The 15,357-nt window shown below is 42.8% G+C and overlaps 1 protein-coding gene across 2 annotated transcripts in view; it reads left to right on the forward strand.

The window, feature by feature from the left end:
- gli3 (GLI family zinc finger 3) overlaps nucleotides 1-14,702 on the forward strand; it is a 125,266-nt gene extending 110,564 nt beyond the window's left edge. For both annotated transcript variants that reach the window (XM_014992362.2, XM_014992361.2), the window contains exons 11-15: nucleotides 6,066-6,215; nucleotides 6,343-6,507; nucleotides 6,713-7,003; nucleotides 8,164-8,557; nucleotides 8,979-14,702. In XM_014992362.2, the coding sequence (XP_014847848.2) occupies nucleotides 6,066-6,215; nucleotides 6,343-6,507; nucleotides 6,713-7,003; nucleotides 8,164-8,557; nucleotides 8,979-11,296 (3,318 nt within the window). In that variant the 3' untranslated portion in view covers nucleotides 11,297-14,702. The remainder of the gene's footprint in view (nucleotides 1-6,065; nucleotides 6,216-6,342; nucleotides 6,508-6,712; nucleotides 7,004-8,163; nucleotides 8,558-8,978) is intronic.
- Nucleotides 14,703-15,357: the final 655 nt, after the last annotated feature.

The following is a 15,357-nucleotide window of genomic DNA, read 5'->3' on the forward strand; positions in this document are numbered from 1 at the left end:
TAAGCCTCACAGAATTCTGTGTACTCTACTGGACCGAACCAACTCCCTGTCTGTTATCATAATTCTCGCAGACGCCTGGAGATGGATGTTTCCCGATCATACTTCGCCTGTGGCTCTGTGGAAAGCTAAAAAAAAAAAAAAAAGATGCCATTAGCGTAATCATCGTGTCACCCCTACTGTGGCCAGAGGTGCTTTTAGCTTTGCTTTGCAGCATCTGAACCACTTACCCTTCATCTGAGCGGGAAACCAAACTGGAGTTGGACAAGCGATGAAATTACACCCATACAAGCGATGGGGAAGGGCTCACACAGACATGTGCAGCTGAGAAACACATCAGGACACATCTGATAGAAAGATCCTAAGCTCTCCACAGCTGTCTACTTGCCGTCTTGACATCGCAATCCTCAGCTGCGGTGGTAACCCCTATCTATAATTGATATCCTCAGCACGAAATGGGCTTGCCTCCCGTGTTTGAAGGGCTCAGCTCAAAAGGTTGAGGATCTTGACAACTTCTTGCCCCTGTTTCAGGAGGTTGGATGAGTAAAAGCAGTTGGGAGAGGAGTGGAGGCGAATATTGCTCACCTTCTCCCCCTGCTGTACTCACAGCCCGGTTGCCTTCATAGGGAAATATGTCCTCTCTGATTAGTTTTCACGTTTCTGTCTTGGAAATTTTTTTTTTTCTGGCATCAGACTTTCTGATATGATGTTTTATTTCTCATTTTTAATGCACATGGAGATATGCGGAGAGATGCCAATAACAGTCCTCGCCTACAGACTCCCTGCCCCTCTAATTCAGCAGAGCGGACGGGAAAATGCTCTTATCTCTCCACACCCCCACCCCCTCAGTAATAGGATAAGTACAGTATTTGGACCACAGTGGCTCTCTTCACTCTCTGGGAGGGGTTTGGGATGGCAGCGGCGGTGGTGGTGGTGCCGGTGGTGGTGGAGGGGATTTCCATATATCCAAACAATGGCGCGTCCCTTCCCCCGTACTTGTCTTCTGAAACAGCTTCAGGGAGGAAAAGCGTTATGAGAAAAAAAAAATCCATCAGTTTCCCCTTAACTGAAGCAGTTCTAATGTTTAAGTTTCATTTTCAGAAGTGCTTGACAAGTCTGTCAAGACGTACTCACTTTCTGAAGTGTTACACGTAAGAAATCCACAGTGAAATATCCCTTTTTCTTTGTGGTTGGCCTAATTTTGGAATTAAGCCTTCACGCCACCCTCATTGCTTCCCCCCTTGTACAAAAGCGCTTCCTGTAGTGCTCTTGATGCATATTTCTGCACCCCTCAAACATTCTTTTCACCGGCGTTCCCTTTATCACACGCGTATAAGCACTCACGGTGCCACCGATAAGATAAACATCAGATCTATGCAATTTGGCCCACTTTATCAGGCCTACCCAGTCAGCAAAAGCGAGGCGGGTGTCAATTTTGTAGTTTGCGAGATTTATTTGATTTATTGTATTTCTACTCGTTCTACCTCTCCATCGTGGTTTAAGCTCAACATTCTCTAGCCCTCCCCCCTCTTTTTGGGGACACTTCCCCCTCTCTTTCTTGCTCTCTGATTTTCTATTTTACTTTCTCCCCTCCTCTTTTTCCCCTCAGAGGGAACATTTTTAAAGATAAGGCCTGGTGGCTTTTTTTAATGTATCTCTTGAAGTTGGCTTTTATTCAGCTTTTTGTTGCCATAGAGGCCAACCCCTTATTGGCATAATTTCCTATTATTACAGCCTTGCTCAACAACCTTATTATTATTTTATTGTTGATCTTTTAGAACATTTTCACAGCAGATAAGTCTACAAGGGCACAGTGTGGATAACTTAGTGACATCATTGTAACAACTTGCAATAAATCTATTTACTTTTTCTGGTGTTATTGGAGATTCCTGGAGTCTGACATTAAAGCACAAATTGATTTTAGTTTACTAATAATGACCAGCGGGTTTTTGCTGTGGACCCCAGCCCTGTCCCAGAACACTCACAGGTGGCCCGGTCTTAGCTCTGAAGATTCAGTGTCCAGACTGCAGATGAGCTTTCTGGCTGATCTTTCAATCAAAGCAAGATGCAAATGTAAAATGTTCTTTCTCCAAAAGAAAACTCAATACCGTTCCAAGTTTATTTTAGGAAAGGAGGCTCAAATGTTGAGGTTCACTTCTAAAAATCATCACTAAAAGGAAATTTTACAGCCAGTTATTGGCTGAAATCCCAACAAATGCTAACAAACCCAATTTATCCAATAGCAGTATGTGAAAGCTTCAGATGATAAGGTGTTTAGGTAGACTTTCAAGCAAACAAAATATTTCCAAAGTTCATTATTAGGGCTGCTGAAGGTCTCAGAGGTTCATGTGTTTTATCACCAGGTCAGACACACACTCGGCGTTGTAATGCTCTCAGATGGAAAGCTGTTACTCCGTGTGTGCAGCCTTGTTAAAACTCCTGTTGTGTGCTTCCCCAGTGTTAAAGAATGATAAACGCCGGCACAGTCTGAAAGCACACCCCCCCTTCAGCCCTCTCTGGCTGCTGGCACAGGCCTTTAATTGGTAAAACGTTGCTTTTTTTGATCATGAGAAGGATTAGGCCCTTATCTGTCTAGAGTATCTTACTCCAAGATGAAAAGACTGCTGAATTACACATGCCAATTTCAGCTCCCTGCCCCCTGCTTCTCATTCGCTTTCTCTCATCCTCCCTCCTTTTCTCACTAACCCACTCTCAATTCCCACTTTCATTTAATCTCTCTCTTTCTTTCTCTCTCTATCTCTCTCTCCCTCTCATTGCCTTCCATCTTTTCCTTTTCTGTGCTTTTTTTTCTCCCCACCTCTCTTTATACAAAGCATTTCAGCAACTGACATCACAAAAGAGCATATGATTTATTAGGCAATGTTTGATAAAGCTAAATGGTGTTGCGGGTCCCATCGCTTTGTGAAATTGCCTTGTAAACAGACCCTCTTTTCATGCACGCTTGCATTCTAATGCATGAGGGCAGCGTCCCAAAGAGGGTTTGATAAGGAAACATGGAAATGAATACTGAAGTGAACAAATAGTGGGAAGTAGCAGGGAAGAAAATGATATGATTTAGTGTATTCCAATATCAAGTGTTGAGATGTTGGAAAACAGCATAAAGCTATAATTCAAATTGTTAAAGCTGCAAGCAGCAATGAATGACCCCTTGCACTTTAGTGGTCAGAAGCTTTGAGCCTGGAATTACGTTCGGTTGGCTTCTGTGAATAATACATAAAAGCATTTTTTTTGGAATTGAACGATCTCTCTTTGAGTTGTGCCAACTTCTAGTTTGGCTACTACGGTTTGGGGAGGACCACAATCCTGTAAGTGTTTGGCTGGAGACTGCACAGAAACTTTTAGTGGGCTTGGAGATTGGTTCTTAAAGTCTGGCCATGCCCATGTGCTTGGCCAGGCATCAATATTTTATTGATTTTTATTTCCCCAAAGCATTAAAAATTGAATGAATCGGTAAATCTGTTTGCTGTTGTTTGAGTTCAGCCATGTAAAGTGTACAAAAAGAACCCTTTCATCCGAAATGACCAACTTCCTGTTGGGACTTGAGGTTATTTGTGTTGGATAACATATACCAAATTTCACAAGCTTCTGTCAAAGGAGAAAGTTGTTGAAGTGAAGAAGGTCAAAGATGGACATCATTAAGTAAAACAGGACTTTCTGTTGTCAATGATTTTCTGGTTGGCCACAGCCACATCCCTAAATTAAAACTCAAGCTTTTGATAACTTTCAGTTCCCCATGCCTTAAAAGAATGATGATCAAGTTTGAAGCTGACGCCTCATCTAGGAGGAATTTCTATTGAAGAGAAAAGCTAGAGATGGCTTGAATGTGGCATTTTTTATACAAAATGGCTGACTTCCTGTTCAGTACATGCCTGCTTTAGAGTTGTTTTCTTTGGTACTTGCCTGTAAAACATTTTGTAGCTCTCCATTAAAATCAGGTGAATGTCAAGGGTCTTGGTCCAAGGAACTGCTGTTTAGGGTTTGTTGTTGAGCCATTATCCGACTTCTCTTACTTTCACTTCAAAATTTCTAGACTTTTTGAGCATGTTCAACCCGCTACTGACACAACCCAGGCCTTTTTGCTGTCTTTGGTGCTGGTGCCTAAGAAGTATGTGCTATATGTTAGCTGTGAACCACAGGGGGCTGAACCAAGAGAACAGTGCCTGCACCTGTGCGTGTGTGGAAGCACACAGTTCATACGTCACAGCCGGTGCCTGTGTCCCCTGTGTCCGTGTCCCATGCGTTTCCTGTCGTGCTGCTCCCTCCTAAATCCATCTTGGTGGCATTTTTACAGTTGTTGGCCGATAAGCTGGCAGGGGGAAGATGAATAACCCACCGCGCCACCGCTATCAGCACCTGTTTGTCGATTTAGCCGACCAACGGGACCTGTCTGCTCAGCATGGAGATTATTGATTCAATAAGAATTGCCATTAGATCATGCCATTAGGTTTCTCTGCAGTCCTGCCCCCGCAACCCCCCCTCTCCACTTCCCCCTGCGGTGTTGCCTGTCCCCCTCACTGTCAGCCCAGAGCCTAATGCATCACGCCCGTCAACGACCTCCTTCATTTGTTCAAACAGTAAATGTGTGTGAGTTTGCCAGCTGCCAGCACATGATCCAACTCTACAGCACTCTCCCATCGCTCTCAGCCGCAGGATATCGAACACAGGTCACAGCAGACCGATCGCTTGCCGCCGGGATTGCCTCTTGAAGACGAAGAAAAAGAGAGGAAGAGTCAGGGTTGTTTTATTTATTTATTTTTTTGAAGAGCTGGCCAACATGGGAAGGAGATTGATTTAAAGTCTCTGATCATCCAATTGTCCAACCATTCTCCCCTGTAGTTCTGGGCTTGTCACTTTAAAATTACAGAAATGCCTCATGAGAATTACAGTTGCTATTTGATGATAAAAATGCATATCAATAGTATTAATGCCTCCTAACATCTGTTGAAAATAATTGGTGAAAACAAATTAGAGATTAGAAGAAGCATAATTAATAAACATAGGCCTTGAATATGTATTTAATGACATTTTCTTGTTGCAACATGACAAGATATGAAATATTTAAGGTATGAATTGGACAGAATCATGTTTTAGAGTGAATTAATTGAATCATTTGTCAGCGATTGCCTTTGGTGGGACATGAAAACTAGTGGGGCGTCTGCTGGATGTCATGCTCATGATTGTGTAGAAGGTTCAAGAAGGCCTGTTGAAGAAACAGTGAGTGCGTGCAAAAATCATGTTGTTGACCGTTTTTCTGGGCTAAATCTTTGTTTTCTTGTCCTCCATTTTTTTATTTGGTCCCTGGATGGATTATTATTAAAAATGATTCAACAAAGCACAAAATTCTCAAGCTTTTCAACTTAAAGTCAGTTTACTTGTATTCCACCCTAAGGTTAAAAAAAAAAAAAGCCTTTTTTCTGCTTCTTAGGAATGTCATAACAGCACCAGTTTCCTGGAGTCAGGATATTGTGTCTCTCCGGGTTTAAATTGCCATCAGAAAAGGCGCTCCAGAGGCCAGCTCTCTGTTGTCTCTTAAAGAGGGACCCGATGTTGACTTTTTCCCCAGAGGGCTGTAGCTTTTTTTCCCCCTCCCCTCTTCACCTCTTCTATTCTTTCAACATTCACCACTTTCCTGTTTTTAACCGCAGTGTAGTGGATAAAAAAAAAAAAGAAAAATGGAGGGAAATGCTTGACTGGACTTACAAAGGCCTCATATTTCTGAAGCTTTGACTGAATTTCTGATTTCTCACCCCTCTGCCATTTCTCGTGCTTCCTAAGCCGCAGTTTGGAAGTTGCAACCACAGCACAACTGTCGGCTCTTGTCACAAAGTGACGAGGACCCGGACTCGTGTCAAGTGACACGGTCGGTTTGAAAATCTCACTTGGATCAAACGCAGTCTCAAAAGCCTTTTTTCACTTTGCGAAAGGATAAATTAGTAAAAGGACAAAAACCTGAAAGGGAAATGACCTTTCAGAAAAATTAAATGGAGAAGAGCAGTAAATTTTTTTTTTTCAAAATGAACAAAATTTGCTTTCCTCCCGCCCCCTAGCACATCAACAATGACCACATCCATGGAGAAAAGAAGGAATTTGTGTGCCGATGGGAGGAATGCTCTCGAGAGCAGAAGCCCTTCAAGGCCCAGTACATGCTGGTGGTCCACATGCGCAGACATACTGGGGAAAAACCACACAAGTGCACAGTAAGGATCCTCATAAATGTCAATATAACCCTATCTGCAGATGATACTGTATTGTGCATGTTAATATATATTTCATAGCTAAATGTGAAAATCTAAAGTGTATGGGATAATTCTTTTCCATCTTCAGTTTGAAGGCTGCACTAAGGCCTACTCACGCCTGGAAAACCTGAAAACTCACTTACGTTCCCATACTGGCGAGAAACCTTATGTGTGCGAACATGAAGGCTGTAACAAGGCTTTTTCCAATGCGTCGGATCGGGCCAAGCATCAGAACCGAACACACTCCAATGAGGTATTAACATGGGTCCATCATCCATCCATCCTACATTTGTATTGTTTCATATTTAAAAACTGACCTATGTAGAAATAATTGTAAAGTTTGAAAATGGCCCAAAAATGATTTTGATAGTACGTAGAGTGTGCAATTATGACATGACAAATGTGTAGGAAGCCCATTCAAATAAACTCATTCAATTCTGCTCTTCGTTCTCCTTCAGAAACCGTACGTGTGCAAAATCCCGGGCTGCACCAAGCGCTACACAGACCCCAGCTCCTTACGGAAGCACGTAAAGACGGTACACGGGCCAGAGGCGCATGTCACCAAGAAACAGCGGGGCGATTACCCACGCCCTCCGCCTCAGCCGCGGGAACCTGGAGGCAACAGCCAGGGCAGGTCGCCCGGACAGCTGCCCCTGGGTGGATACACGGACCAAAGGGACTACAACCACGCTACCTCAAAACAAGATGAATGTCTGCAGGTGAAATCTATCAAGACTGAGAAGCCAATGGTAAGACTTCAATTTTTGCTTTATCATCCACTTTACTGACTCATATTGTCTTTATTTAGTTCACTAACGTTCAAACAGTAATTAATTTATGCTTTCGATGCCTAAGTGTATTTGAAGAAAGGGTTTTCACACTGACCTCTTCTAATGAATACATCTTCTCCTCTATCCAAATGCTTCGGCATTTCTCTCCGTTCCTTTCTAAGGACAGTGGGTAATCAGGTGAGATGGGTTTGACACTACATTTGTTCGCCCTTCATCTCATCCTGCTGCTTTGGAGGAAAGTCTGCCAGCCAGACTTTCACCATACGCATGCCAAATGTGTTCCCAATCTGGTTCTCCATCTCCAGTTCACCACAACCATCCAAACAAAATATATATTTCTTCTCGTTTTTTAGCACTTCTGTTATTTTTATCATTACAATGGTTTCCTTTGAGCACTTCTCATGCCTTTGGAAAAAATTCATAATTTGAGATGCACCTTTAAGTAATCAAATGAACAAGAGAATTTCAATTGACCTTCATTAATGACCATCTCAACAAATAATCTTTTTTTATGATCAGTAAATTCGCCATCCTACCTCATAAAAAGTGGCTTCAACACTCTTCACAGTGGGTGCCGTGACTGAGTGAAGAAGTCTAAATATCAGCTATTTTCAGTGTCGATAATGTTTAAAATTTAAATCAGGCTATGAAAAGCTATTTTAAAAGAAGCTGTTTTATTAAATGAGTGAGATAGTGAGACTTTCACCAGATAACAGCAAGTTGCTCTCTTTTATTCTTTTAAGCTTTCAACTTCTGCTCTTCATCAAACATGCTGGATTTGTTGATATAATTCGTGAGATAGGAAGGCAAAGATTCTCATTTTGTCTTAAATTGGTAAAAAATCTTGTTTTACAGAAATGGTTATTTCATATGCTTAACATTATTAATTAATGAACACCTAGGGCAGAAAAAAAATCTGCAAAATGATGTATATTGGTGCATCTCATAGAGGGCACTCAAACATTCAATGCCCAGTAGTGCAAACTTTCACAATATTACAGGAATTCCATCTTTTGCACTACATTGCGTCCTTGTCGTGCCATGATTTATGTTTCTTGTGTGGTTTTGATTAAAACCTTTAATTACGCTGCTGCCTTCTGTTTGTCTGCGTCCATCAGACGTCTCAGCCAAGCCCTGGCGGTCAGTCTACATGCAGCAGTGACCAGTCCCCAATCAGCGCCTATCCCAGCAGTGGAGTCCAGCTTGCTGTGAGCGCCGGACGCTCGCCAGGGGAGGGGCTGGAGGAGGACGAGGAGGAGGAGGAAAATGAAGAGGAGGTGGAGGAGGAGTGCGAGGGCGAGCCAGCCCCCATTATGGACTCCACGGTGTCCACGGCCACCGCGGCCATGCTGACCCTGCAGGCGAGGCGAAGCATCGGCCGGCCCCTGCGCTGGATGGAGCACATGAAGATGGAGAGGCTAAAGCAGGTGAACGGAGCGCTGCCCAGGCTTGGGTCCCTGTCTCCCACACCACCCCCTAAAAGTTCGGCAATGCCCAACATCCTGGGGAAGGGTAAGTGTAACTTTGTGAAACTTTTGTTAAATTTCCTCAGGCCTCACATCTTGTGTTCATTTCATTACTCCAACACATCTCAGAAGCACCTGTAGACAGAATTTACAGAGCTGAATGATTCTGATTCCCATCTTACTGGCTCTGCCTGAAGGGTTCAGGAAAAACAAATGTTGAAAGAGGTTCTGTTCCACTGCAAAATAGTATCAAGATGTACATCATATCAGAGAGAACAGCATGTAATATCATGTTTCATGGCCAATTGCAGCTAGTTGTCCATGGTAACATCTGTTTGAGAGATCTCTCCACACTTAACTTTTCTTGGCTTCTTCTCTCTAATCCTCCTGTAATATTTCTTTCATCACACTTCATTTTCCTTGGTTCCTCTACAGCCTTCCTAACGTTCTTCCTCCGCTCTTCTCAGGATCGTGCTTGGGCAGACAGTGGGGGGTGTCTGCTCCTCAGCCACCTGCTCACGCTGAGTTGGCCAGCACGGAGCTAACAGTGCTCAATTTGCTCCGAGACCGGCGCGACAGCAGCGGGAGCGCCGCCAGTTCAGCCTACCTGAGCAGCAGCCGACGCTCTTCGGGAATCTCTCCCTGCTTCTCCAGTCGGCGCTCCAGCCAGGCTTCCCAGGGTGATGGCATGATGCCGTCCCAGCACCACCGCCGCCTCCACAATCTCAGCTCCACTGACTCTTATGACCCCATCTCCACAGACGCCTCCCGCCGCTCCAGTGAGGCTAGCCAGTACGGAGGTGGAGTAGTAGGAGGAGGCGTTGGAGCACTCTCAGGTGGGAGTTGTGGAGGCGGAGGAGGAGTTGGCTTTGGAGGAGGAGGAGGGTCACGAGGGATGCTCAATTTAACCCCTGCACAGCATTACCACCTTAAGGCAAAGTACGCAGCAGCTACTGGTGGCCCACCCCCAACGCCGCTACCCAACATGGAACGCATGAGTCTGAAAACCCGCATGGCCATGATGGAGGAGGGTGGCAGCAATCACAGTCTACCACCTTTGGTCCGACCACCCCGTTGTGGTGAAGCCGCTGGAGGGTACAACAATGCGTTTATGGGGCATGGAGGTTTTAGAAGGAGGGTTCTTTATCCTGGCGAGGGAACTCTGAATGGGAACCGAAGGGCGAGTGACCCGGTGCGGACACAGGCTCCTGAAACTTGTAGTTTGCCTCCAGTTCAGCGATTCAACAGCCTTAATAATCTCAATCCTCTTCCCCCTCTGGCTCATAACTCTACAGCTGAATATCGAAGTTTTAGCCTTCAGAACTACACGCGCTCAGAGGGCAACCTGCAGAGAGGCCTGCAGCATTCAACAAACACTGGCAGCATTGCAGAAAATGCAGCCTTGGAAGCCCTGGCAATGGAGGATGATGGTGTAGCTGGCTTGTTTCTTGGAGATGAAGATATTTTGCCAGATGATTTGGTGCAGTATCTGCACTCTCAAGATCAGATGAGTGGTGGTTCATACATTCAAAATGAAGGGCAAATAGATTCTAGCCAAAGGGACAACTCCTACCCCGCCGTGGAAGCAGGGGTAAACTGTACCTTCCCTGAATCTCACTATCTCCAGCCGCAGCAGATACTAGAGAGGAAGAGTCCTAGTAAGCTTCCCATTCAGTGGAATGAAGTAAGCTCAGGTAGTGTTGAGAGGTCTCCCCAAAGGTTACAAAGCCACCACATGCAGTGCGAGAGGTGGCCTGAGCCAACAACTGCATCAACTGGCAGGTCACGAAACACGCTGATTCCCCAGCAGGTGTCTGTGGACTTCCATGGCAGCTGCCAACAGGCTAATCAGTTGCAAAGTACTAGTTATGTTAACACTGGGGTGAAGCTGGAGACACTGCCCAACTCCTGCATGGAGATGAGAGGTACCAGCATGTCAAACATCTCACAGGGTATCAATGGGGCTCTTCCTCAAGGTCTTAAACAGCAGATGTCCACTGGGCCTTCGAAACAGAGCCATTTCCAACAGAACAGCAGAACCATGTGGCAGGTTGGAAACAACCTCATGCTTACCCGGGCCTCCATGGACAGTGTACCCAACTTGTCCCAGGGAACCGTTCCAGATCACAATCGACCAGTACATGCTCCGTATCCACCAATAAACAATTACAAAAATGTAGTCAAAACCCAGCAGTACTTCAATCCACAGTCGAATGAAATCGACCAACACCCCATCCAACCCCAACAGCTACAGAGGAGTGGAGACCAGTGTTCTCTTGTGTGCGATGTATCGGGGCTAAAACTAGAGAACCTGGATCATGGAAACATGGTACAAACCTTTTCGGATTGCCTCACTTACGGACCAGCTGACTGCAAGTCCTCTTCCTTCCCTGTGTTGAAAGAGCAGAGTTTGTTAGAGTCTATGGCAGCATCTGAGGGACCAGGCAGCTGCAACACAAACACAAATGCCCTTCCCTCCCCTGGTACAGACCTAGTCAGCAGCACAGTTGATGGACAAGTTCCAGGAATATTAGATGAAGGGGTAAATCTGGACTTTGGTGCCATCCTGGAGGATGGCTACGATCAGGGTAGCCTGGTCTCTGAGGTACTGAGCCCCTCTATGTTCCAGGGCCTGTCGAGGACCTCGTCACGCCTCACCACACCTCAAGGATCCACCACCTTCAACAGCGTTGCTCCCGGCCTCAGCAACATGGCCATCGGAGACATGAGTTCCCTCCTCACCACCCTCGCTGAGGAGAGCAAGTTCTTGGCTATAATGCAATAGCTGCTCCTTCTCTCCACTTTCTCCTCCAAAAGGGATATAAAATGGAAACAGAAAGAGGAAAACAATTGATGTATGTGAAGATTAAGACACACAAAGTGGCAATTAAAGGAACTTTATAAGAAGTTACCATTCCCAAACCATTTTACATTAGGAAAATATCATCCCAAACAGAACAGGGATGTGCCATGAATATGTACAGATAAAATTATATTCCTTTTCTGGAATCAAGGCTATTTTTGGAAGGCCTTTCTTTTGTATTTGCTGGTGAGACAAAGCTCATCTTCCTTGAGTCAGTATTGTGTCACTGTTTTAGCTGTTTGTAAAAATGCATGTAACTCCAGTTAAACCTTGAACACTGTCTATAGAACTAGAAAGACTAGCGCCTTGTGCCAACCTTCCTAACATCACAGGTACTCACTGCGACTGAGACATGGGTCGTCACTTTAAAAGGCCCTGAGGACAACTTTATACATCATAGTTTTAATTCATGCTATATTCTCATTTGTTTGTGTTGCTTTTGTAAATCTGTAAAATGTTTCAGTGCTTTGACCAAGTTTTACCAAGTGGTATTTTTGTCAAAAAAACAAACAAACAAAAAAACAAAAAAACGGACTACAACTCCAAGTCTTCAGCCTCTGTAGATCGTCGTCTACTTGATATCTTAATGGCTTTATTTTAGTTAGTCTGGTAAGGTACTCACAAGTGTTTGTAGAGGTGTTTTTGTATTCTGTTTGTGGTTCGATTTTTGATGTTGGATTTTACAGCTCTGCAGAACTGATCTGTAAACGGACGCTCTGTTCTATAAATCTTTGGTGCTTTGCGTGTGGTTACATGGATCGATATGAGTACTTCTATGGTTTTGAAATGTCTTAGCTCATGAAAAGGTCTTCAGCATAGAGGTCCTGTAAACATGATGTGTTTTTGTTTGATTGTAAAGTGTATGTATTGTTTTCTCCAAAGCTCTTAAAATGTAGAATGTGTACTAGGGGTGTGATGGCTCATGTATACGTCCTTGAGCCACCATGGTACAGACGTCACTTGAAGGTACATGCAATCAGATGACATAAAGGTCAGTCACAGGTGACCACCACTCCTAGTCAACAAAGCTTTTTAGTGCTTTTTTCTTAAATAATATGAGAAAAGAGACTTTCTAAAGCACTCCACACCAAACCAATGCAAGAATGGCTGGCAATAATTACAGGCATGGCTCTGAAGATTAGCAGTGTGTAGAGTAAGGGTCTCCAGTGATACGGCAACAATGAAGTATGAACATTAGCAAGTTGTCAAGTCCAATGTTCATATCATAGAGGGCTTATGGTAAGCAGTATTATATGTGTTCTATATATTTGACATCAGGTGTTATTCTACCATCCACCACCAGACACTAAAACAAATTTCTGCTGCAGGAACCTTTTCCATTAACCACTGTAATTTTCTTTAACCCCCTTATCCTGGTTGAATGGTCCCAGCATTCTTCCAGTTTAAACATGACAAACGTAGTTGGTATTGTTGTTTAAAAACATTTAAACCCAGCTACCCACACTAAATACTGCTGTGCTTCACAGCTTTTAGCTTTAAATACCGGTACATGAATAAGATCAGTTGAAATATGGCCGACTTCTGATTTCAGCTTCTGTAGGAGTAAGACTCTTGTCACAGGCATTTTTTTAAGATTCAAACTTGTAACGTCTTTCAAGATTGAAAGAAGCAGATATACTTGTGTATGTGATTATCGTTTCTTCGAGATGCTTTTCACATTCTTTAATTGTTAGACATCTGTGTATTGTTACAAAATTCCTCTGCGATAATAAGTTAATTAATTTCAGCTCCGCATATAACAAATGTGAAAAAGTTCAGAATAAGATTATGCTCCCCACTCCTTAATTTTACCAGTACGGTTACACCTTCTTATAAAGTTTAAATTGACTAATTAAGGTCTTTAGAGTAATCTCTCTGCAGATTCATTGGTCCCTCCCCTGTACATACACGGGAGCTGGGATTGCTTAGGTCTTTTACGATCTATTTTAGTTACACACTTCCACCATCTGGAGAGGCTTTTCTTAGGTTTTATGCTTCAACCACTACAAAACAGCACAAGAATAATGCTGTATTAGGGGAGATCTATGGACCCGGATCACTTATAAGAAAAGCAGCAGCACTCCTGCAGGAGGAGGAGCCTCACAGCCTCAGTGTGCGTCATTTCTGCAAGCGGTCTGATTTAGGAGCCCATAATGGAAACACACAGAGCTGACAGGCGGGGGTGAAATAAAATAGGTTCCTTGCACCTAAGTTATGCTTTGCGTAGTTCAGACGCACATTTAATTTCCTCTAAGTTCATCACAAGCGCCACCTAGTGTTCAAACAGTGAATCACTATTAAATGCTTATTGATACAGAGTTTTCAAATTCGGAGAAGTTACCTATTTTTTCTGCGTTGTCTTTTGTGTGGAATTAAGTTTTCAAATTAAATTAAAAAGACTTTAAATGGAAGCATTTTTTTTTTCATTAAAGAAGGTAAGTTATTTTCAAACTAAAAAATAACTTAATTATTTTTGTCCTTGCTTATCCTCTGCCAGTACAAAAATCTCACCAGTAAATACTGAAAGAATATTTTGCATTTGGCTGTGTGCTGCTGTGGCGTACCTGTACCAACCTTATGTGTGCTGTCACACCCCTAATCCGTACTGCCATCAAGTATTGCAGTGACTTTGTCCAGCAGTGTTAGTTTTGCCTTGCAGTCTTCTGCCGCTGCGCACTGAATATTGAGGAGTTTACCTTTCATTCAACATTGGAACAATGAGGTACAAAAGTGTTTTTTTTTTGTTGTTATTTTTATTTGTACTTGGGTACTTTTGTCATTTTTGTAGCTGTGCATTGGAGTTCTACTTTTTTTTTTTATTTCAAAGAAATAGAGATAATTTCCTTTGACAGAAGGAAATGGGCTGAGGTATGTGCCTTAAACGAGAGAGATCACTGCCAATCTTCCATTGTGAATACTGATAAAAAAAGGTGAAACTTTTAAACCTGAAAGGAAATTAAAGAGAACATTTATATAAGGAAAGTCTGAATATCTGAAAAGTAAAGATTTGCAACATACATTGTACTTTTTTCTTTTATTTTCCAAGTTTTCACATTTATTGTGATTTTATATAAATATATATATAAATATATATATATATATATATATGTAAATAAAATACTCTTTCTGTAGATTTAGCAAATGAAACGTGGAGTACCCTGGGACCAATAAAGAACTTTGAAATCAAGGATTCCCAGGCCCCCCCCCCTCGGTTAGAGGAGGGGCAGAGCTGGCTGCAGAGCTCTGCACCTTCGCCAGAAGAGCCGCGTCACACTTTTATAACTGACAACAAATGTTTGTATGGTTTTAATAAAAAAAAAAATTAAAATATATTTTCAGACTCTGGTATTTTCTTTTTCTTTTATGTGACAGGTTTGGATTATAGAGACATATTACAAAAATTATGTAAACCATTGTTCTTCCAGAGGAAAATCTAGTTGTAAATGTGGAAAAACACAGAAATGAGGTAAGAGTGAACGTTAGTTAATTAAATGAAACAGATTTAGAAACTATAAAATATACTGATATTTGTTTTGCTACATGACAAATATTTGAGAGATACCATTTTTTTTCCGAGGCACTGCAAAGTACTCAACCTCTTGTGCAACAGGCAGCAATTGATCTTATTGATTATAAATTATGTTAGCTGTGGTCATCTGTTATCAGCAGAGAGCTGCGGAAGCACGAACTGAATAAAACACAAATGTAAAAACACGGATCCTGTTCCACTCAAAGCCAAAATATTACTACAATCCCCAATTACTGCCTATTAAATTGCTTGTCAGATTAAACCAAAATCTCCCCTGATCAGCGGGTTTCAAGCTGATTCAGACTGAAGGAGATGTTTAGGATGAGAGACTTAAAAAAAAGTTTTGGTTTGTGAAAAGATAAGCTGATGTGCTCAGACTGGACAAAGACAAAGCGTTCCCTTCATGCATGTTGGAACATAGGATTCGGTTTCATCATAAAAAGCGTGCAAGTAT

This window comes from Poecilia mexicana, unplaced genomic scaffold (assembly GCF_051168715.1).
Source record: "Poecilia mexicana isolate PSO_F unplaced genomic scaffold, ASM5116871v1 scaffold_20, whole genome shotgun sequence".
NCBI classification, from domain to species: domain Eukaryota; kingdom Metazoa; phylum Chordata; class Actinopteri; order Cyprinodontiformes; family Poeciliidae; genus Poecilia; species Poecilia mexicana.